This window comes from Neopsephotus bourkii, unplaced genomic scaffold (assembly GCF_033783945.1).
Source record: "Neopsephotus bourkii isolate Nb327-2 ecotype Australia unplaced genomic scaffold, CSIRO-AGI_Nbou_v1 NB_1436, whole genome shotgun sequence".
Classification (NCBI taxonomy): domain Eukaryota; kingdom Metazoa; phylum Chordata; class Aves; order Psittaciformes; family Psittacidae; genus Neopsephotus; species Neopsephotus bourkii.
The window spans coordinates 223,730-246,208 of NW_026901913.1; the positions used below are offsets into that span (position 1 = coordinate 223,730).

Sequence of the window (22,479 nt, forward strand, 5' to 3'; positions counted from 1 at the left end):
GTTGTGCTAGGGCACTAGTCAGAAAAATGATGAAACAGCTTGGCTGTTTCTCCTCATCTGCTTCAGTGTAGTCTTGGCCATATTAGTTTGAATTGCTTTGGGAGCAGTTTAAATGACACATGAATCTGCAGCAAAGAAGTGTGCTCACAAGGTCGTCCGTCCATCCATCCATCCATCCATCCATCCATCCATCCAAGTGTGTTGGGTCAGAGTTTGTGGAAGTAGTAGTAACTTCTAGGATTACTGGCTGCTATCTGTGCAGTAATACTTAATATAAGATTCTTATTCTGTATCTTGCAGCACCTACTGCCTGGACCTCTAGTTGCTGAAGTCAAAAGCTCACATTGTTTTCCTATTAATACGAATAAAAATCTTAGGGTTGCAGGAAAAATGTAGAGATGGGACTCATATGCACCATGAACATTCAGAGCTTGGCAAGGAAAGACTTGAATTTAATGTTTTGTTGTTGTCAGTCTTGATGCTGCTGCTGTAAAATTGAAATACTGCACTGGCTGCACTGAGTGTGAGCAAAATCCACTGCTCCAACAGTGGATATAGCTTTCCTACAACAAATACGATTTTTAAGATCATGTGGCTATAATGGACTCACAAAACCAGCTTTGGTACAAGATCTGACCTGGTCTTCTCTGGAGACCAAGTCTAGATTAAAAGGTTATTTAACTGCCTAATGTCAGGTGAGACATCATAGAATCATAGAATAGTTGGGGTTGGAAAGGAGCTTAAGATCATCAAGTTCCAACCCCCTTGCCATGGGCAGGGTCACCTCGTCCTAAACCGTATCACCCTAGGCCTCGTCCAACCGGGCCTTGAACATTGCCAGGGATGGAGCATTCACAACCTCCCTGGGCAACCCATTCCAGTGCCTCACCACCCTAACAGGAAAGAATTTCCTCCTTATATCCAATCTAAACTTCCCCTGTTTAAGTTTTAACCCATTACCCCTTGTCCTATCACTACAGTCCCTAATGAAGAGTCCCTCCCCAGCATCCCTATAGGCCCCCTAAATCAATAGGGATTAGGTGCTGCTGTGGTGATTGGCCATGTAACTTCAATTAAAGGTACACATTTATTCACTGTAACCACTCTTCAGGGTTTTGTTTTGTTTTTTTCTGGTGGATTTTTGATAAAGCAGTCATGCACCAACAGGATGCATGGGGATTCATGTGCACAATGCAGCTATGTGAAGGCAAGTCTAGGGTTATCATTTTCTACTTTTGCATGCTATAGGCTTGCTGAATGAGCCCCATAGAGCACTGGAATCATTCTGTCATTTGTATGCACACTAGTATGCTTAGTACTATACATTTTGCAGTTTGTCATGTTATCTCAAAGAATATGGTATTTAATAGACTTGTAATACACTGTATGTGATATATTTGTAATATGTTTCACAGAAATAGCAATATAACTTTACTTTTTGTACAGCAAACTCTGCTCTGAATACCAGTTGTAACTGAAGGTATAGTGGATATTTTTAAGGGTCTGTGTGTTGGTTTTTAGCAGTATATAAAGACAGACATTCTCTTTCTCTCTCCTGCAGCTGGACCATATAGTGGTTTAGGTGAAGTCACCCATCGAGAGAGCGTTCCAATGCACACATTTGCCAAGTATCTCTTCACCTCTCTCCTACCTCATGATGCTGAATTGGCATACAAAACTGCACTGAGAGCCATGCGGTACGTATTTGTAAGTCATCTAGAAGGAGCACAAGTAGTGGTAGCAGTTAGGAAAGCGGAAAAAGCTTGTTAATCAAGATCTAGTCTTTTTTTTCTAAAAGAAGCATGCTTCCCTTTAAGGAGAAACTACTTTGGTTGTCATCTGTAAAAGCAGTTGGTGACTCTAGTAACTACAGGATAATCATTATAAATGTACAATTAGTGCTTATCTACATCCACAAAAAAGCATTCTTTGTTAGAAATCCTTCTAGAATCCTACTCTTGGGGCACATGGGTTTGTGTTAAACAATAGCAGCTTTAGCATGTGTGTTCTCTCACCCATGCAGTTGTATATGTGTGTGTGATGGTATTGTCTAGGAAATGAGAAAGAGGCATTGCAGCAGCAGTCTCAGAAGCATCTGATGATTAGCCTGTTCGGTAGGGCTATTTGTTCCACTGGCGTTCTTTACAAATTAACCCTCAATGATAGATTTGGAACCATAGGGTGGGGTCTGAGCCAGCATTCTTTTCTTGTGTTTCATAATGAAGCAGTTTCATCCACATCTGGGTGAATGTTGGGGTTTATATAGAGTATGTCATCTGCAAACAAAATGTCTGACTTGCATCCTATGCATCTTCAGTAATCAGGAAAAAGATGATTCTCAGGGAGTGCTCAGTGTGTGCTAGCTTTATCTTGAGGCAGGCCAGAATGGTAATGATGGCTAAGAAACTTATTTTGAAAGAAGTTTAAAGAGCCTCAATGATCAGCAATAAAATCGCTGTCCAACTACAACACAGGGAAGAAGCTGTTCCTGTCTGAATTGTGTGGTCACTGTCAAGAACCTTGTAGTTGATGGTTGACAAAGGCTATCCACAATTGAATACTCAGAGCAATCAAGTTCCAGATAAAAAATAAAAAGAAGTGTCAGGTTTTCCTAGTCATTATTATCAAGAACAGTTGCACAGTTATTGAAGGACACACTATCCACATAAGTAGTATTTAGCTTCATCAGAAGAGTTGTGTCCTAGTGGTTTGAAGGTGTGTATTCTGGGGCTCGTTTCTCAAAAAAAAGATTTATTCTGTGATCAAAGGAATAAACAGGAGGGAATGCATAAGAACAAAACGTAACTACTGTCAGGTGAGGCTAAAAGTCTGCTTAGCCTGTCTTTTTATGCGTCCAAGAGTGTCTAGTAACAGATGTTAATGAAGAAATCTGAGAAATATGAAGACTGACCTTTCATACTTGCTGTATAAGCATTTTAGGAAATATATCAAGAAGACTAAATGCATTACTGGTAAACTATTGAAAACATTCAAATGTATGATCAGTAAGCTGTCTGGGCCATCAGAGTACACCCCTCTTGATTTTATCACAAGTTGAGTGCGTTAATAAACCTGGTCATACCAGATAGTAAAATAGTACAAAATGTGATGAGAAGGGTTTTTGGTTGGTTGTTTCTTGGGGGCTTGGTTTCTGTTGCTTATTTGTTGTTTGGTTTATGGGGTTTATTTTTAGATGAAAAGGTTAATTTTATGAAGTAGACTGTGGCCTTGTATTTCTTTTCAGTTACTACCTTTAAGTGTTCCTCAGAGATTGGGTGGAGTTTTCCTCTTTAAACTACTAAAACCATGATGCTGAAAGTAGGTTTCATGCTGGAGTAGGCATCCATCAGCAGCTTTGCACAGCACATAGAATGCTTCAGTGAATGTGACAGCAGCATGCCATTCCTTTTGAACAAGGATTAGGGCTTTCCCCAGAAACCATTCACAACTGAAAACTTCATTTCTGGAAGTTTCCTTTCTGAACCGGAAAAATAAGCAAGACACTGAAAGATCCAAATGTTGAAATCTCCAGTTAGGCACGGGCAGTTTCAGCTATCTTTTGGTATGAAGGTGTCATCTCAGCCAATGAAGTTACTTTTCAAAAGAGACCATTATAAAATGTCTGTTTATAAGATGTCTGTTTCCATCTGGTAAAGTTACAGGAGACATCATAATTGGTGCTGTTCTCCAAGCCCTTTTGTCATCACTTCATAAGCCTGATGAGAGTTCAGCACTAGACAATAATCTTTCTGTATTTCGATATTTGGAGCTCTTCAGAAATGTGGACTGCTGTCTTGAATGGTGGTGATGGCAGATTTAGAAACCTTCTATTTGTCTGCATTCTTTAGCACTTTTCAAATTCTCCTGGAGAAGATTGGTTTCTATTTGTACAAAAGTGATAGATCAGTATATAAAGGAGTCCAAATACAAACCAAATGAAAAAGTAACTTAATACTACCTTGAGGGGGAAAGAAGAAAGCAGACATGAGATTGAATATCTCTCTCATAGTTGTGAGGTTGAATAAGTCAGAAGAGGAAAACTCAAGCATCTTTCTTCCATGGCAGGGAGGAAATGGCAAAAGGAAAAGGACAAAAATCTTATGTGGAAATTAGTAAAGGTGCAGCATAGAAATCTGTGCAGTTACTCATGCTTTTACAAGTGGAGCATGTTTCTTTCGTCACTTCAACAGTTATGAAAGAAGTTGACTTCCCAAGACCCTTGCAAGTTGCTTTCCAGACCTCTTTAGTGTCAGTGCACAAGAGTCACTAATCTGTGATGGCAGCACATAGTACGTTACTTCTCTGTATTCAAAATGCATCTGTTGCTGTTCTGGTTTCTGAATCCTGTTTTAGTGTGTGTAACACTCTGTATGAAATTAGTGAAAGCTGAGATCATAAGACCCTTCATGCATATACCTCAGATCTGCAAGGATAGTATTGTGATGTCCTTGATGGTCACTTCTGTCTGCAGTTCTCTGCTTGCAGTGTTGAAATATACGGAACAGAGTCTTATAGAATGTGGATCTGCAATGACCTAGTTGACTGCTCACTTGGAATCTGAACATGAATGTTTGGCTTAGTTTGGCTGATATCTTGTTAAGCCTGAATTTCACCCAGGCTTTGGGAGCCAGACTTTAATGGTGATGTTTAATCACAAGGTAGCCTTGCTAAAACCTAGCTAAATTGTTGGTATTTGAAAGGGGAGGAGGGAGGAAGTGAGGAATGCTAAATCTGCTTGTACTTGTTCTGATGTTCCCTAATCTTGCCAAAATTGCATGAAAGCCTCCAATTCACAGCAGCATTTCTTTTCACAGCAAAATAATATAAAAGCTGGCAATGAAATTCAAAGTGACAAAAGATTTCCCAAAACCAGCCTCTTTCTTTCATGCTTTTAGTCTGTTTACTGTTACTCATAACCTAATAATCCCTTTTTGCATTAGGTAGTGAGATTTTTACTGTTTATTGAAGCCATCTAATAGTGCATCTCTCCCCCCACTGTCTCTCTGTGCTTGGAAAAAAATCAGCTGAAGAGTTTATATGTATTTTATTTTGATGTATATAAAGCTATATAAAAAAGTGTCTCAATACACTCAATATAAAGAGATTTGACTCAATACAAACTGCAAGTGGAGTCTCTTTCTTCATATTAGCATGAATTACTTGTGTCTGAAAATATTTATATAACCTGCTGATAGTTACTTATATGGTGTGTTTTATTTATATGTGCCTGCTAGATACCCTCCCATATATTTAACTTTACTTTTCTCAGGGAATTTTTAAAGATACTCCCATATGCTTCAGGGACCTACAGAAAACTGATGGAACTTAAAAATATTTTACTGAGAAAAAAAGACTTGCATTTCCAGTTACTTAAAGAACTTAGATATATTCATCTGAGTGCGAGCAATTGTAACTAACATTTAAATGAGCTTATTCCATAAGAAATATTCTATCATGGAAAGTCACAATGCATTGGATTTTCAATATTCAGTACTTACAATTTTATTGACAGAGGAGATCCAATTTCCTTCCTGCTAGAAAATCACTTGCACATGAAAGCTGTTAGAAACAGAACTCAGATGGTAACTCTCATCAAGAACCTAAGCACTGGGAAGGCTTTTCTTCTGGGTGTTGCCTTATTTCATTTGATGACTCATTAACGATATATATTTTGAAATTATGCTGAATTCTATTTAATAAAAATGCCTATTTTTGTACACTCTTACTTTCTTGTGTTGGCATTTATATAGTGTCTGGTATACTGGCTATATCTAGTGTATTGTAACATTGAGTCTCTGTTGTGGGCTGTCACTTGTGTTGCAGTGGTCAACAGCAAACACATTAATTTTCTAAGTATGGTTTCCCTTTGGTGGGTAAGACTGTTGTACATTCACACATACTCAAAGAAGTTTTTGTTTCAGGATTAGAAAATAGAGTCTAAAAAGTAACTTTGAAGGAAATTATGTCATTGATGGTTGGGGCTCTAACATCAGATCATGGTGCATTATAAAATGTTGTTAGGCTGAAATTTAAGGGTTTCAAAGAGTAGTCATAGTTGAACTGTAAAATGCTCTTTTTGGACATAAATTCACATCTGAATTTATTGCAAACTGAAAATCCTAATGATTTGTTGAATATTCCTCTCCCTTACTTTGAAGAAAAAATGTTCCAAATACTGAAAACTATTCACGTGTTCTCAGTACAGTGGAGAACTACTCTGCTTTCCTTTGTGAGGGCTGTGATTCAGTGACAAAAAAGGCAGGGAGAAAAGCTTCAGCTCTGTGCAGGGTGCAGAAAGTCTCTGCTGCCTTGGTTAATAGCTGGGTTAATTGTCCTGTGAATTGTTGCAGATGCCCACTGACATAGGCAGGTTTGGCAAATGGACTTTTAAGATTCCCCAAGAAGAGGTTTACCTTTTTTTTTTTAATAACCCCAAAGGCCCATTTTGTAAACAAGGTTGAGTGTTGTTGCAGCTTTAGTTTTGCTCATGAGTAACGTAATGTAATAATGATTTAATGAAAGAGGATTTCTTCCTTATTTCAGGTTGTTAGTATTGGAATCTACTGCTCCTTCGGGAGACATGTCCCGCCCGCACCATATTGCATCAGTTGTTCCAAACCGGTATCCCCGCTGGTTCACCCTAAGTCACATTGAATCCCAGCAGTGTGAACTGGCATCAACCATGCTAACAGCAGCCAAAGGTACATTGCTGTCAGTTACATAGTCAACTAACTGTGTGCTTTGAATATTGCATGGAGTAAACAAATCATAAAACTTGTGCAGTCTGACAGGAACTTGAAATGGGTGCAACAGACTGAACTGTGGCTTAAACCTGGCACTTAATTTTCTAGCAAAGTAGTTTTAAGCTGGCTATATGGCAGCCAGGTGGCCTTGATTTGAGGCTGATGAGACAGCTTTTTATTCTTCTGACATGACATAGATAGCGAGACCCAAGAGTGGACAAATCACTTTTAAAATTCACGAATCAGGATGACTTTTGGCCATGTACTGCACTAACATCATCAGGCACTAGAGCAGTGTGTCTTGTATATTTTGTTCACATGTGATTTAATTGTGGAAGGTTTTAAAGAAAAAGTGTGTAAAACTGAAACATCGTACTATTGTATATCAATGGCAGGCTCAATTATAATGCATCTCTGGATGTTTTGGGAGCTTGTTCCATTTTGGTGACAGTGTTTATGCCTTGCAGGTGATGTTCGGAGACTGGAAACAGTGTTAGAATCCATCCAGAAAAACATCCACTCGTCATCACACATCTTCAAACTTGCCCAGGATGCATTTAAAATAGCAACACTCATGGACAGCTTGCCAGACATCACTCTTCTAAAAGTTTCTCTGGAGTTGGGCCTTCAGGTATTTCCCTCATTCGTTATTATTACAGCAGAAGAAGGGAATTTGACAGTGTTCGTGGGTGTAGCTTTTAAGCACAGAGGACCCTACCCTCTTTGGGATCTGTCTGGAGTTTTTAGATTCTGTTTTCTGTTACTGAGCTCAATGATTTAGGAAACACAGATATTTACTACATCTGCATGCAGATGTGTGCGTCCCCTTTGCGTGCAGCCCCTTTGTGCTGTTCAGATGGGGGAGCTGGGAACAGCTGGCTGCAGGGCACTCTCCTGTTCAGGGGTGAGAGGGGACCAGTGCAGTGGGCTCAAGGGTATATGACGGGGTAGAAAGCAAAATTACTCTGCCAGATATGCTGTATATTTTCTGCATGGCCTTGAGGAGTTTCTTACCATGCATTCCCTTCCTTTCCCCTAAATGAGATTTGGTAAATGCTTGTTGAATTAATAGAAAATGCCAAGGTCAGCCATAATTACCTATTTCTAAGGCAAATTTTGCTAAGAGAGAGGAAGATCCTGTCATGGTTTAAGCCCAGCTGGTAACTCAGAACCACGCAACCGCTCGCTCACTCCCCCCAGTCCTTCCTGCCCCCGCTCCCGGAGGCATGGGGAGGAGAATCAAAAGATTTTTAACTCCCACAGGTTGAGATAAGAGCAGTGCAGTAACTAAGGTATAACACAAACCACTGCTGCTACCACCAGTAATAATAATGATAAGGGAAATAACAAGGGAAGAGAACACAACCGCTCACCAGCCGCCGACCGATACCCAGCCCAAACCGAGCAGTGACCTAGCCCTTCCAGGTAACTGCCCCCAGTTTATATACTGGGCTTGATGTGCTGTGGTATAGAATACCCCTTTGGCTAGTTTGGGTCAGGTGTCCTGTCTCTGCTTCCTCCCAGCTTCCCCTCCTCCCTGGCACAGCATGAGCCTCAGACAGTCCTTTGTCAAGGTAAACAGTACTGAGCAACAACTAAAAACATCGGTGTTACCAGTGCTGTTCCCAGGCTGAAAGTCAAAACCATAGCATTGCAGCAGCTACTAAGGAGAAAAATGACTGCTACTGATGAACCCAGAACAGATCCTTATGATTGACCTGTGTGTCAGCTCAAGTATTCACCAAGAAATCTTTCAGTGGCACCAGCACACTTTGGATATCATTGTATTCATGGATACTCCTTTGTGATTGATGCTGTCACCAGAATGTCTTCAATGAGATCTAGTTAGAGAAAGAAATACTATAAGCCCATACTTTCTCCTCAGTCTCAGTGTCTGGAACAAACTCATGTAGAACTTGTCCACTGTTGTGTCCCAAGCTTATGAAGGTGCTTCAATAATCTTAAAGGTAGTTTGCTTTCAAGAAGGAAGATGCATAGCAGTTTTCTGGTAGTAACTCACAGCTGCGTAGACTTCTGCAGTGACACTACTGCAAAGCATTAGTATCAGCACTGTCTTGTAGCCTACAGATGCTTCCCCCTTCCTGCCCTTCTCCCTGACTTCGTGGTAATTAGATTGTCTGTACTCACTATCTAGTATCTTGCTATTTACACATTTATGTGCCCTAGAAAACTCTCCCCTCATGTGGTAACCTAAACAGCAGTGTCCTTGCAGGAATATTGTTCTGCCACAGCCAGGGCAATGACAAGTTGGCCTGGTTGGGTTGAGAGGATGATACCAACAATTTCACAGCTCTGTCACTGTGATCTCTGTGACAGAAAAACCTCTTATATTGTTCCAGATTTGGGAGTACTCCTAGGTTCTTTCTCCATATTTCCAGTGGCAGCATGTGTTCTGTGATCCAGCAGGAGGAAGGCTTTTGAACTTGGCTATGTAAAGAGGTCATCAGCAAGGCCAAAGGGGGACAAAGCATCTCGGTTATGTTCTGTTCTTCAGAACCTTGCTAGCACAGATGCTGTAACATCAGCAGGTACAGGAGAGGTTCTTTTCCTCTGTTTGCTTGTTGTATTCTGCATCAGTGCAAGTAGGTATTGCTGCACATGTGCAAACAGGTACTGCTTGTGGGACTGGTGTATCTGGCAAGTGTTGTCCTTTGCACCCCAAAACCTATGAGTGCATAAGTAAACCTTCTTCCAAGGTGCATAATGAAGAGGTTTTGCATTGGAGTGGAAGCTAGTGGTTGGTTGTCCATTTCTTCTGTCTGTTATGGGGGGTGAGATCTTCTGTTCCTTTGTAAAAAATTCTTATAAAGATCCATCAAGACAGAGGCAAAGTTACTCTCTGTGGAAGAGGGTTTAGTTTTCAGATGTGCAGTGCAATTCAGCGGAGCCTCTTGTCATTACAGACTTCCTGACTTGTTGAGAAGTTCTCTTCAACTGATAGCATAGATCTATCTTGATAGAAGTGCAACTCCCTTTTAGGAAGAAGTAGCTCTAGAATATATTCAGCAAAAGTGAAATAGTTCTTCGGCAACTTCTGCTACAGTATAAATTTACTTCAGATCCTCCATGGTCAGGGCATCAATACATGCTTTATTTGAAATCTTTGGAGGTTTTATCAGTAAAAGGTCCCTGTCTTGCTGTTCTCAGTTTGCCCGGTTAATCAAATGAAAGGAACTTAATTCCAGAATAGTTTGTCAAGAAACTTTCCCGTGTCAAGAAATTAGATATGGTATCGGGGTTTGCTTCCAAGTTAGGACTATCTACACTGGAATGACTGTTACGGCAACACTACATGTGCTGAAAGTTCTTATAACTGCTGATCCTTCCACAGAGCATCTACAGTGAGGAAAGTCATCAGAGAAGACTTTCAGAGAAGTCATAATTCGCACCATTGTTTGGTTTTGGTTTTGACCTTCTTTCCTCCCTCACCAGTAGCAGAATTCAGACCATAATCCTGTATTTTCTCTTGGATTCACTTTACTTGTAGGAAGCTGAAAATTTGTCATGGATATTGGAGGAGTGCTAACCTTCAATATGTGTGTGCATTCATACAAGCAGTCATCTAGACTCCTTACCTTTAATGGACGTAATGGGACAAATAGTTACACTCCAAAGCATTTTAACTTGGGGCTGCCTGTTTTTCTTCCAGAAGGACTTCAAGCAAAAGCTGGTTCCATTATTTTCCTTAGCCATATTGTCACAATTTAAAATGTGTTGGGTTGTTCCTTGCAGATCAGTTTTCTTTCTTTCAAAATGCTGTTCTCCAATCTAGCACTTAGATTAGTGTTTAGTTAAAATGATACCCAATGTCTGTGGCCAACAAAGCTGGCCTTGTCATGTGACTTTGGGTGATGTCTACAATCAGTCACCAGGATCTCAGTATGGGAATTTTTGGAGACCAGCTTGGAACCACTCATGGTTGCTTATAACCAGACTTCTTAAAGATCATCTGTGCATTTGTGCTCCTCAGCAATTTTGCCATCTTAAGTATCCTATCTACAGCATAGGATGGAGGGAGTTGGCAAGAGTGACATATGTGAGAGGGCTACATGCCACTTTGAAGTAACCTTAGGATTGAGAGGGGGTATGTGTTGAGAACCCTCTTGCAAATGCTGCTGACTCCAAGCTGTTTTGTGAGTGCATTTGTTGAGTTTAATGTGTAAAGATCGTGGCTGAGAGCTCTAGGATTGACCTGTTATGCTGTTTATTTAAATGCTGGAAACAGTAATACCATAGTATGATCGCTGATATTTTAAGGGGGAAACTACTTGCTTTCTGCATCTAGGTGTCTGTGGGATCTGACCAGGTAGCTTTGCACACGATTTCCATGCAGTGTTTGATTTCTGAATAAATAAATCTTCCCATGTTTGAAGAAACAGTATAGGCAATAGCCACAGGTGATGTAAAATATGGGCACTACAATCAAAGTCCTTTTTCTAGGATTCATATGGTTTTACAGTAGAATTTCTTTGCAGGTACTCCTTGATCAGAGACAGAAATCACTGTAGAGGACTTCTTAATACTACCTGGACGTACCTCCAATTGTGCATATGCATCTTTGCTGGATAATCAGTCAGTCAAACCACAGTACACTAACTCCTCTGTCTGTACTGTTGAAGTCAATGAAAAGAAATGCAGATGAAGAAAAAATTAAAGGGGTTACTTTGCCCGACAAGAGTTGAGCATTGAGCACACATTCCCACTTTAAAGACTATTGTGCATAGAGGGAATAAACATGATATAATTTAATTTGAGTAATCAGTAATTTATTGGGACTTTTAGTATTGGATTGAGTCTCTTTTATGGTGTGGGTTTTTTCTTGACCATGTACGTGGTGTCTTCTGTAGCCTCGAAGGATCTGCAGCTGGAATTACTCTCTGCATGCTGTTCTAAGTTAGCTGAGCAGTATTTTTCAAATCTTTTGACATACCTGCTAAAAAAGAGGTAACAGAGTAGGGAGCACAAGGGGCTGACATTTTGAACCTTAGTGTATTTGAGTAACTTAAAATCCCTAATTGTTGGTGTATTGCCTTGGTTTGCAATAGGATTGATTTGTATTTTGTTTGTGTTGCTTTGATAGGTGATGCGGATGACACTGTCCACACTTAATTGGCGACGGCGGGAAATGGTGAGATGGTTGGTGACATGTGCAACAGAAGTAGGTATGTTCTGAGATGCTTCTCTTGTCAGCTAATCTTAGGGGGCTTGATTTGCTTCACAACACCCAAGTTCTGCATATGTCTTCCACTTTCTGTTCATCTGTAACATTCCTTTGGTGGAAGACATTATGGCAGTGATGAGCGGTGGTTTTTTTTTTAGGCACAGACCAATTGAGACAGTGGTTGAGTGGTGTAATTTCTTTAATCCTGCAAGATGGGGGTGTGCATAGCCTTTGGGAAATACCCTCTTGTTCTCTCCATGATTGCCTTTGAAAAGCAAGTTGAGAGAGCTGTCTGGTCAGCTGTGCGAAGAGAAACCAGAAAACAGATGAATGAAATGCTGAGGATGCCTCCTACCATGTGGATCTCATGAAGAGGTTCTCATTCTTAGGGGCTACGTTTTTTTAAGCCCCTGAGTAAATCCAGGGTTTTAAGTGTAATGCATCTTTGTTATGTGGCTGTGATAACTGTGCAGGGCTCATCTGCCCTGTAAAGCTAACCAAATACCAATAATATACCCATTTTTAACCACATAAGGTGAAAATAAGGTGGGAGGAAAAGCAGTCTTACACTTACAGGATAGCAGTGGGAGAGCAGTGCACTCAGAAGGACATTCTTTTCATTCCTGGGCTTTGCTGTAGATTTCCTGTGTCTTGATGAGGAATCCCTTAGCTTCTGTATTTACCATCTGCAAGATGAGGATGTAGGATCTGAAGATGAGTGCATTAAAAACTGTAGCTGTAAAAAATAAAATAAATGAATAAGCAGTTGTGGAAGTGGGGTCAATATAAGTACTTACAATAAGGAAGCAGTTTTCATTGTCACTAATGGTATTTCTGAAAAGCAGGTTTCCCTGCTGTGTTTATTCCTTTTTCATACATCTTATTGATTGGATTTTATCACATAGTGATTCTTGAGTTTCAGAACTTCAGAGGATTGCTGCTGCTTATTCCTGGGATTATTTATTGTTTTTGTTATGCTTAACTGGGAAATTAATGTTGTCAATAGCATGGGAAAATACAGCTTGCCTTTGTATGCCCTCAGCCAGAAAGTGGTTTGTGTCTGCCAAATTTCATGCAATGCTCTTGTTTTATTGCTTTTATATCTTTGCTAAGATAATGATTGCTGAGGCTGCCTTACAGATATTAGTGCCTGGGTATTATTTTGTGTAGCTGCCTATTGACAAATAAAATACTGGTTATAATACTGCTTTAAATCAGTTTACATATTCTAATACGAGTATCCCATAAAGAACCTTATAATGCTATGCAGAATACTCTTTGAGACTCAAGTTGGTAAAGCAAGGAATCTCTTTATTTACATGAAGATCTGCTGTTCTCTGGCTATGCTGCCTTGTTGCACATGAGTGAAGCTGTGCATGGGAAGCATCAGAGTCCTACAGAGAAAATGAGGACCTCTGGGTGTGGTTTAGGTGTGCTCACAGTTGCGTGTAAACTGCCTCTAGCAACAAGAAGGCACTCTAGTTGGCTCTAAAGTTCAATTTATGAAACCTATTATAACGGTTTCCCTCTTCCAGCCCCTGCCAAACACACGTACAAACATACACTGGGAGTAAAGTGATGCTAAGGAAAATGCCTATTTCAGATAATACTCAGTAGTTCATATTGCTCAAAGTTTTTATCTAATAAAGATCTTGATGTTCAGGGGCATTTGAATTTGACAGAAGATGTACCTCAAAAGTCTGTTAGGAGGAGGTGGGGTTAGGATGTTGGGTATTTTAAGGTGTGCTTAGGGTGTTCCATTAAGGTGTGCCATGGTGTTCTGTTAAGAAAGCAATTTAGCATACTTGGAGATGCTTTTGTTTACATGCTGTGCCTTGAGGCGCACAGTAAGAAAATAAGTTAAAATCAACTTTCAGAAGTATTCAGTGTTGAGGGCTCCTTTCGAGTGATGTGATGAGACCAAATGAGCCAGAATTTGTTACCCAGATTGTCTTAAATAACAAGTAAAACAGCTCAATTGTTGCACCAGATTAAAGCTTATAATGCAGGCTTTTTATTTGTTTATTTATTTATTCTTTTATTCTCTGTATTTTAGTGGTTCCTGCAGAGTTTGCACTGTAGCCTTTGTTTTAATGTCCTTTTTCAGCCGTGCTGTCTGCTTTAGGAATTTTTGCTGAAGCACATCCTCTTAGATGTAGTGGGAACCTCTTAGACTTTGCTGCAGATGCAGTCTCTTGCTAAACATCGATACCTACTGTTATCAGTTTTGGCTAATCCTTCCTTTCTTTTCTCAGGTGTTTATGCACTGGATAGTATCATGCAAAACTGGTTTACACTTTTCACTCCAACAGAAGCCACTAGTATTGTTGCTACAACAGTGATGTCCAACAGCACCATTGTCCGTCTGCATCTGGACTGCCATCAGCAGGAGAAGCTGGCCAGCAGTGCTAGGACGCTTGCTCTACAGTGTGCCATGAAGGATCCTCAGAATTGTGCTCTCTCTGCACTGACCTTATGTGAAAAAGATCACATAGCTTTTGAGACCGCGTACCAAATTGTTTTAGATGCTGCTACAACAGGCATGAGCTACTCGCAGCTTTTTACTATAGCACGATACATGGAGCACCGGGGTTACCCAATGCGGGCCTATAAGCTGGCCACTTTGGCCATGACACATCTCAACCTGAGTTACAATCAGGACACACACCCTGCCATTAATGACGTTCTGTGGGCATGTGCACTCAGCCACTCCCTTGGGAAAAATGAGCTAGCAGCTATAATACCTCTGGTGGTCAAAAGTGTCAAATGTGCAACAGTACTGTCAGACATTCTGCGTAGATGTACTTTGACCACTCCTGGCATGGTGGGACTTCATGGAAGGAGGAACTCTGGAAAGCTCATGTCACTGGACAAAGCCCCTTTACGGCAACTCTTGGATGCCACGATCGGAGCCTACATTAATACAACTCATTCACGTCTCACTCACATCAGCCCACGACACTATAGTGAGTTTATAGAGTTCCTCAGCAAGGCCCGAGAGACCTTTTTAATGGCTCATGATGGTCACATCCAGTTTACACAGTTTATTGACAACCTAAAACAAATCTACAAAGGCAAAAAGAAACTGATGATGCTAGTTCGTGAGCGGTTTGGTTGACGAAAATATGTGAATGGGGATCAGGGGATGGGAGGGGTGGTTTGTTTTTACTTGAGCCTGCCTTTGTATCCTTTTTAACTTAAAGAAACAGAGCCACACCGGTATTATATGTGTATAGTTATATTGAGTTTGCAAACTAAACTGTCATGTTGTGAAAGTTTGTGTGCTTAATTTTTATTTTTATTTTCTTTTTTCCTGTTTTGTATGAGAGAGAGGTTAAAAAAGGTTTGGTTTACACTGAGTATATGTTGTCAAGTGGCAAAAGCCCACATCGCTCTCCTGTTCTTTCTGTATACGTTCACAGCCTCAAAAACAAACGTATATTGTAATGGCTTTAAAAACCAAACAAAACACCTCCATCCTGTGATAAGTACCTCGAATGGATTCAGCTTTACTCCTTTGTAACTCATCCTTACATTTCAGCATATTTAAACAAACCAACAAATGAAATACTAATAGTTAAAAGGCTGACCACGTGGCTTTGCAGTGCTGTTCATCCAGAAGCATGGCACACAATGCTTGTGCATGTGGAAACTTAGCGACTGTCAACATACATTCTCAGGGATTTATCAAAAAAATTAAAAAAAGAATGAGAGCATTTATTGTACTGTATATATATTATAGTATATGTCTGAATATTGAAAAATATAACATTAACTAATTTATAAAAAAAATCTATGTAATGCAAAATACTTGAAACTGCAGTAGCTTGGTTTTAAACAAAAAAGAAAACCTATCAGAAGGACTAAAGTGCGCCTTGCTTCAGGGTTGGCTCAGGTGGTGAACTATATGCTGGGCATCTATGCAGAGCCACCTTTTGGATTGCATGGTTGGACTGATACCTAATGGGGAAATTTTATATATATATATTTATACAACTTGTGTATACATATATATGTATACACACATACACACATGCTTGTAACAGGCACTATAGTAGAGAGGGACAACAAAACTTACACAGCCAGAGCAGCAAGCCTTAGCATTAAGAATACAGTATGCCAGAATTGGGGTTTGTGCCTCGTAGCCTAGAAGACTTACAGAAATATCCTTTTTGACACAAAACACAAAATGTTTTCCAAAATGATTGACCTGATACATTACGCCTTTGCAGTGAGCTAATAATAAGCTAACCTTTGTGCACAAATAACATATATATATTATATATATATATTCTGCATAGGTATTTTGACTTTGTGCAGGACAGAAAGTTGTGTAGGTATGACTGTTCTACTTTTCAGTTTGTTTTTTTAATATATTTTATTTTCTCTAGAATTACTCAAACAAAAGCAGCCTTCTATCTTGCCTTGTCTTAATGCTTTAAAATAACCAAACTGGAGATCTAACTACCAAACTGTTCATTATATTATTAAATACCAACTTTGGTTACAGTATAGTGTCTTTACTTTAGCTGATGGTTCTGTATCCTTGTGCTTTTTAAAGCAGTTTTTATGTTTTGGTGCAAAAGTTGTCCAGTGTCTCTTGTTCCCTTCATTAGAGAACATGCTAGAGGTATGTTTGTAGGTATTTTTGTTTAGAAAAACTATTTCATGCTCTCCATTTTATTTATTATAATAGGTAAAAAGGTTGAACTTCATCACCCATGTAAACATGCTCATGAAGTTGAAAGTAATTAAGATTTGATACACTGATATCAATTTATTTATGTAACTAAATCACTGTTTTATAAACTTGTTAATGATCAACAATTTTTTGTTTTGATTAAAATTAGTTTTTTGAAAGTTGATTCTATCTCCTTTATGGTGTCTGTTTCTGGAGTTGGATTGTGTAGCTTTCAACTTTGGTACATTACGGTGGTAAGCAGTATGACCACCAAGCCCAGGGAAGAAATGTCCTGTTCCTCAAACATCTGCTTGTAAATGGCAATGTTAACAGCTGCTGGTGGAAGAAGACTGGTGCATCACAGGAGAGAACAAATGCTGTCTGTGATTGAAGATGTGTGGTATGTACAATGAACAGTAAGACTTGACATACTGCCCTGGTAGGATGGTAGAGCACAGGGGTATATTCCCACTCAGTGGATTTTTTGGTGCTCATGAGAATTGAGGTGTGCTGCAAATATATGCAAGGACAGTTCTTGTTATTCTATATTCTATATATAGAATATTCTACATTCTATATTCTTGTTATTATATAGCAAGGCTTGTATCCCTGGAAGATTACAAAGGAAAATATATGAATCTCATACAACTTGTAGATAATGTCTGTCATGCCTTGCTAACAGCTAAGTTGTCCTGACCTAATAGTTCTAACTGTAGCTTCTGTGCGTTCTATCCCTTCCAAATACTAAATCCACATGACATTTTTGCTTTACTGTTTTATCCTAGATGAATTTTTTGCATCAGACAGTAAGGAACAAACCATATTTACAGAACTTCAGTCTGTAATATGGTTTACATGGCTTTTTTTGTTTGGTTGGTTGGTTTGGGTTTTATCCCTCTTACAAATAATTTGGTGGTAAGGACTGATGCAGACTGCAGAATTAAAACCTATTTGAAGACCAGGCTTTAGAATTAAATGCAGTCCTGGTGTTTGTAACCTGGTTTTGAGGAGCACAATGGTTTATTCTGTCAGAACAAATGGAAGTTCATTTGGCTTGTTTTCATGACAGTAAAATCTCTTGTGTTCAGTGGGGCTGGGCAGTGCAGTTCACACATACCATGTTGGAAGTCCTCAAGGACCAACAGAGGCTTAACCAATCTCTCTAGAAACATACCTAGATATGTACTGCTCTTGTTTTGTCGAGGCAGGAAGAACCCAGGAATGGGATTCCACAAAAAACAAAAACCCCACAACAACCAAAAAAACACACCAAAAAAAACCCAAACAACCCAAACAAACAAAACCACCACCAACCCAAAAATAAACAAACAAAACCCATGCCTGAGGGTTCTTCTGGTGAAACAAGTGTTTTCTATTTCCTAAAGCTGAAGCATAAAAAAGCCTGGTCAAAATACGGTATTTCAAATTCCTTATCTTCTCTTCAGATATACATGTGAGACATATACACTGAAATCACTGCTATGTTGTCTTTAAGTGAGTGCTTTTTAACACTCCTTACATGGGAACTTTTTTTTAAGCCAGGATTATTATGCAGTAAAAAAGAAAATTGAGCAGGATAGCATGGTTCAATGCTACCACTGAATCTTTAGTCTTGATGAGTTGAGAGAAATCCTGAAAGATGTGATATTATTTCTGTATTACAAGACTCTTGCAGCCCAACAAACCAATTTTTGCCCATTAAGTTTTTTCATAGATTTCCTTTATTGATCCTGCCAGAACAGAGGCCAGATAGATTTTTCCTGACCCAAATGACATTCATTGAGCTTTATATTGTTTCAACATTTACTTCATTTCCACATCCATCTTTCCTACTCAAGAAAACAGCACACCTTTTCAGCATGATAAAGGAAGGCACATAGGGGAGGCTCACTTCAGGGTGCAACTGAAATCCAAAACTGCTTCCCTTGGAGTACTTCATGCCTTACTCTCAAAATTGGTTGGTTTTAAAACTGGCAGTGGAACTAAACCTGGATTGCATGTACACGACAAGGAATTCGAGAGAAATTGCAGGTAATGTTCTGAGGCTGAGCTGCAACAAGACTGGGACTGTATTTCACTGTGGTTGTCTATCAGAAGAGGTGAAACTCTTTCAAGATGGTGTGTCTAATAGAGCTAGGTTGAAAAAGAATGAATCTAAACCTCCCCTGGCACAGCTTGAGACCATAACCTCTTGTTCTGTCACTTGTTACTTGGAATATAGGTGTAATCAGCGCTTGGATGACCAGTCAAGTGTTCTTGCAGTACAAGTGAAATTCTGGAGGATTTTTTTTTGCTTTACTATCAAAAAGTGAAATTGGCTTCCTAGTACTTTTAGGGATAGAAAATACTGTGAGTGCTTTGCATTAGTAAATCTTATTTCTGTGAAAACACAGTCTATAATTTTCTTTCCACCTCCATCCACAGTTTCATGCTGCGAGCTTTCAAAAGTCTTACGTGAAAGTCACTTTTCAATAATGATTTAGTGTTCTGTCTAATTAGTTTGGGCTACACATTTCTTTCACATTTGTTTAGTAGCAATTTTTCATATAAGTGGGTATAAATAACATAAGTGCATCAAGATGGGTGCTGGTTCCCTGGAGGGGAAATTTTGCTTTCTGAGTTGTGACAATTTACATTTGTAGTTCTATAGAGTGGATTTGTAAATTAATTTCACTGAGATGCCTTCAATTTGATTGAAATACAGATTTTTTTACTGAAAAATTATCCAGTCTCCATTTCTGCTTTAAAGACAAAAGTCCTGATAATTCATTTACTTTTAATGCAGGATATAATTTGGAAAAAAGGCAATGATACCTTTGCAAAATTGGAAAGTATGATATCCTTAGGTATTTTCTTGCTTTGCAGTTCAGGCTAGAGCTAAAGTGTTCGTTTACAAACATTTTCCATCCTTTTAAGTGCTTGTTCCTTTGAAAGTATACTTTTTTCAAGGCAAGTGGGGAAGCAAGGAACAGAAACCACAAAGTGTTATGTTCAACCCTTGTCTCGTGACAATGCAATGGACAGTAGAGATGGAGGGGTTTTCAGTCTGTTACAAACTACACTGAGTATGAGATGAAAAGCTTTGTAAGATTCCTAACTGGAGAGATAAAATAGTGTCAGGGATAGTTTTACTTGAGTGAAAAGGTTGCTAGGATCTGCCTCTTGTATGGAAGTGCACACTCCATACTGCACATGCAAGGACAAGAGTCTTCTTACCTTTGCTAACCCCTTGGGCTGTCAACATTGAGTAGCACCTAGCTGTCAGCTGAGATGTTTGCAATCCATCCTTACAGGTAGGATCAGTATCCCCTAAGTAGTAGAAGTATCCCTTAAATTAATAGAAGTAGAGCATTGTATGCCTTGAGAAATGAACCTGGCTAAAAAAAAAAAAAGAATTACATCAGCTTCTACATTTGCAGACATCTACAAGGTCATAGGATCAAAGATTTGTATTAACATGTATTGGCCACAGAGCACAAGTTATTTCTAAAACGAACATGATGGATTTCTGTAGCTCTTGTTTAGAGAGTGATTATGACTAGAAAGTACTATACTCATGAGCTGCCGCAGGAGCCAGGCAGTGAATAGTCTTTTACTGAGTTTTTGTACCAACTGCATTTCATTGGTATAACTTTCCTTTTCTTCCTCTTTAGCCTTTGTTTCTTTGTATATGTAATTTCAAGAGTGCTGTATTTGGAAAAATGCTTACCTGGAAGATGATATGTCTGTGGTCTGATGGTATAAAATCAGCAGTAGAGCCACTGCTTGGTAACTAACGTCCATGGTGATGGAAGTATCTGGAGCAGTGAATGAGAAAGTTGTGCTGTTCAGTCATGCTTGCTGCAGGGCCAGTGAGCTGAGACCTCAGGCAGCAGCCACAGCTGGCATTCAGAACCAGCACTGTCTGCCTCTCCACCATCTGACCTTGGAATTGCTTGTCTGACCTGACTACACAAAAGTCTTGGTTTGGCATCCCAAAAATCACAGGCAAATCACTGCTCATAGAAGGATTCTGAAAAGTCGGAAAAAGGATGAGGGTTATTAAGGAGAGAGCTAAATATTCCTCTGGTGAAGCTGCTGGAATTATATCAAGGCTAATCTTGGCAGACACTTCTGGGAAGCCTGTTAGTTACAAGAACAACAGTGGTGAGAGAAGTAGTGCCAAATTCTGCCTGGTCAGTGGGCAGGAAAAATCATTTGGAGTTCTTGGACTCAGATTCCAGATGACCTGAATCTTGTTAAACAGCACAATGATTATTTGTAATGCTTTCTTTGTCACCCAGCTTTTCCAGTGTGCAGGGAAATGAGTCAGGCTGGCTAAAACTCGTCACTGTTCAGATGCATTACATACAGTACCACTGAAGCCCCTCTGTCCCCTGTGAATATGAGGCATCTGCGGCAAATGTTAGCCATCCTAGGGCCTTCTTCCCTACATGTTAAGGAACCCTCAGCAGCACAACCAAACAATTCAAGAAGCTAAGGCTGCAACAGTGAAAATTGCATGAAAAGCTTTCCCAGCAAGATCCTATTTCTATAATGCTTAGCAGCAGTTGTTCACTTACATGACGGGAAATCATGATTTCTGAACAAAACATTACTTCTTTTGTGCCTCTAATTGACATTTTAAACACATTTAGTAGATCAGTATGGTAACTAAAAGTACCCCAGAATAACCACCAAAGTGGAAGACATGATTGTCCTGCTAACTTCTTGTCGAAAGGGACAAATGTACTTGAAAAAAGATTATTTCAGAGTCATGCTCTGCCTGCATAACTGTGAAGATGGAGCTGTGACAATCACACCCCTGCCTGGCTGGTTTCGGTAGGAGAGGATAAGGAGGTATGTTTGGAAGGTGTTTTGTTTCCTGAGTTTAAAAGCCTTTTTTCTCTAGCCACCTGATGGCTGATTTCTGGGTATGATGTGGATGCAGCAGTAACCAATGGAAGACTGCCCGGTGCCAGTGCAACACCTTCTCAGGAGTCCAGGGTCTAAATTAAAAATACTACAAGACTTTGGATATTCTGTTGTAAGCAGTATTCCTTGGCTGCTACTTGTCATCTAGGAGATTTTTATTTATATGTCTAAATTGTGTAATGGGCAACTGAGTTTAGTGTAGGAGGATACCTAAATACTGAAAAAGAAACTTCAGCATTGCCTTCTGTAGATGGAGACTGTACTCAAGAGTTTTCAAGCTGCTCTGGACCTCTTAGCCTTTTAAGAGAAGGTTATTCCATATTAGGAAGACTAATTGCTGCACTAGCACAGTGGCTTTGGTTCTGCAGCCTGCATTTTCCCAGCTGTCACTGTGCTCTCCATCTGGAAAGATTCAGGACTTTTGCCATACCTCAGCAATTGTATTTTTCCATCTCGCCACTCACAAGGCATATACAGCGTTCTACTGTGTTCCTCATGCTGGGCTGCATTACCTTACTCTGTAGTAAACAGAGTTTGGTTTGGTTTTTATGGAAACCTCAAGCCTTACACCAGTCAGTTCCTGCCTCTTAGAGATAATTAGGGACTACACGTGCTGTTCTTAGTTGAGGAAGAAGTGGCCAACCCTTACAAGGGAAAAGTATGACACTATCGGAGTTTGATGTCATTTACCTTGCAAGCGTATTGACTTCCCAACAGGAAATGTAGGCCATTAAAGCATTTTGTTTTTTCTTAAAAGGCAAAGTTTTTCCAACATTTGGTTGTTCACCAGAAAGAATTGAATCAGAAAAACAGTAATTACGGACTAGAGTTTGGAGCACATCACTGAGCATATACACTGCCAATGCACAAGTTCTCTGCTCCTAGAAAAGTCCAGACAAGCCAGACAGGATGATTTGATCTTTCAGTTGTAGGTTGTTCAGTAGCCAGATGGTCTGTTT

At 39.6% G+C, this 22,479-nt stretch overlaps 1 protein-coding gene across 1 annotated transcript in view; it reads left to right on the forward strand.

Annotated features, from left to right (window-relative positions):
* ZSWIM6 (zinc finger SWIM-type containing 6) overlaps positions 1-16,790 on the forward strand; it is a 142,682-nt gene extending 125,892 nt beyond the window's left edge. The window contains exons 10-14 of the mRNA XM_061368662.1: positions 1,562-1,697; positions 6,544-6,701; positions 7,211-7,374; positions 11,845-11,926; positions 14,181-16,790. Coding sequence (XP_061224646.1) covers positions 1,562-1,697; positions 6,544-6,701; positions 7,211-7,374; positions 11,845-11,926; positions 14,181-15,043 — 1,403 coding nt within the window. The 3' untranslated portion in view covers positions 15,044-16,790. The remainder of the gene's footprint in view (positions 1-1,561; positions 1,698-6,543; positions 6,702-7,210; positions 7,375-11,844; positions 11,927-14,180) is intronic.
* Positions 16,791-22,479: the final 5,689 nt, after the last annotated feature.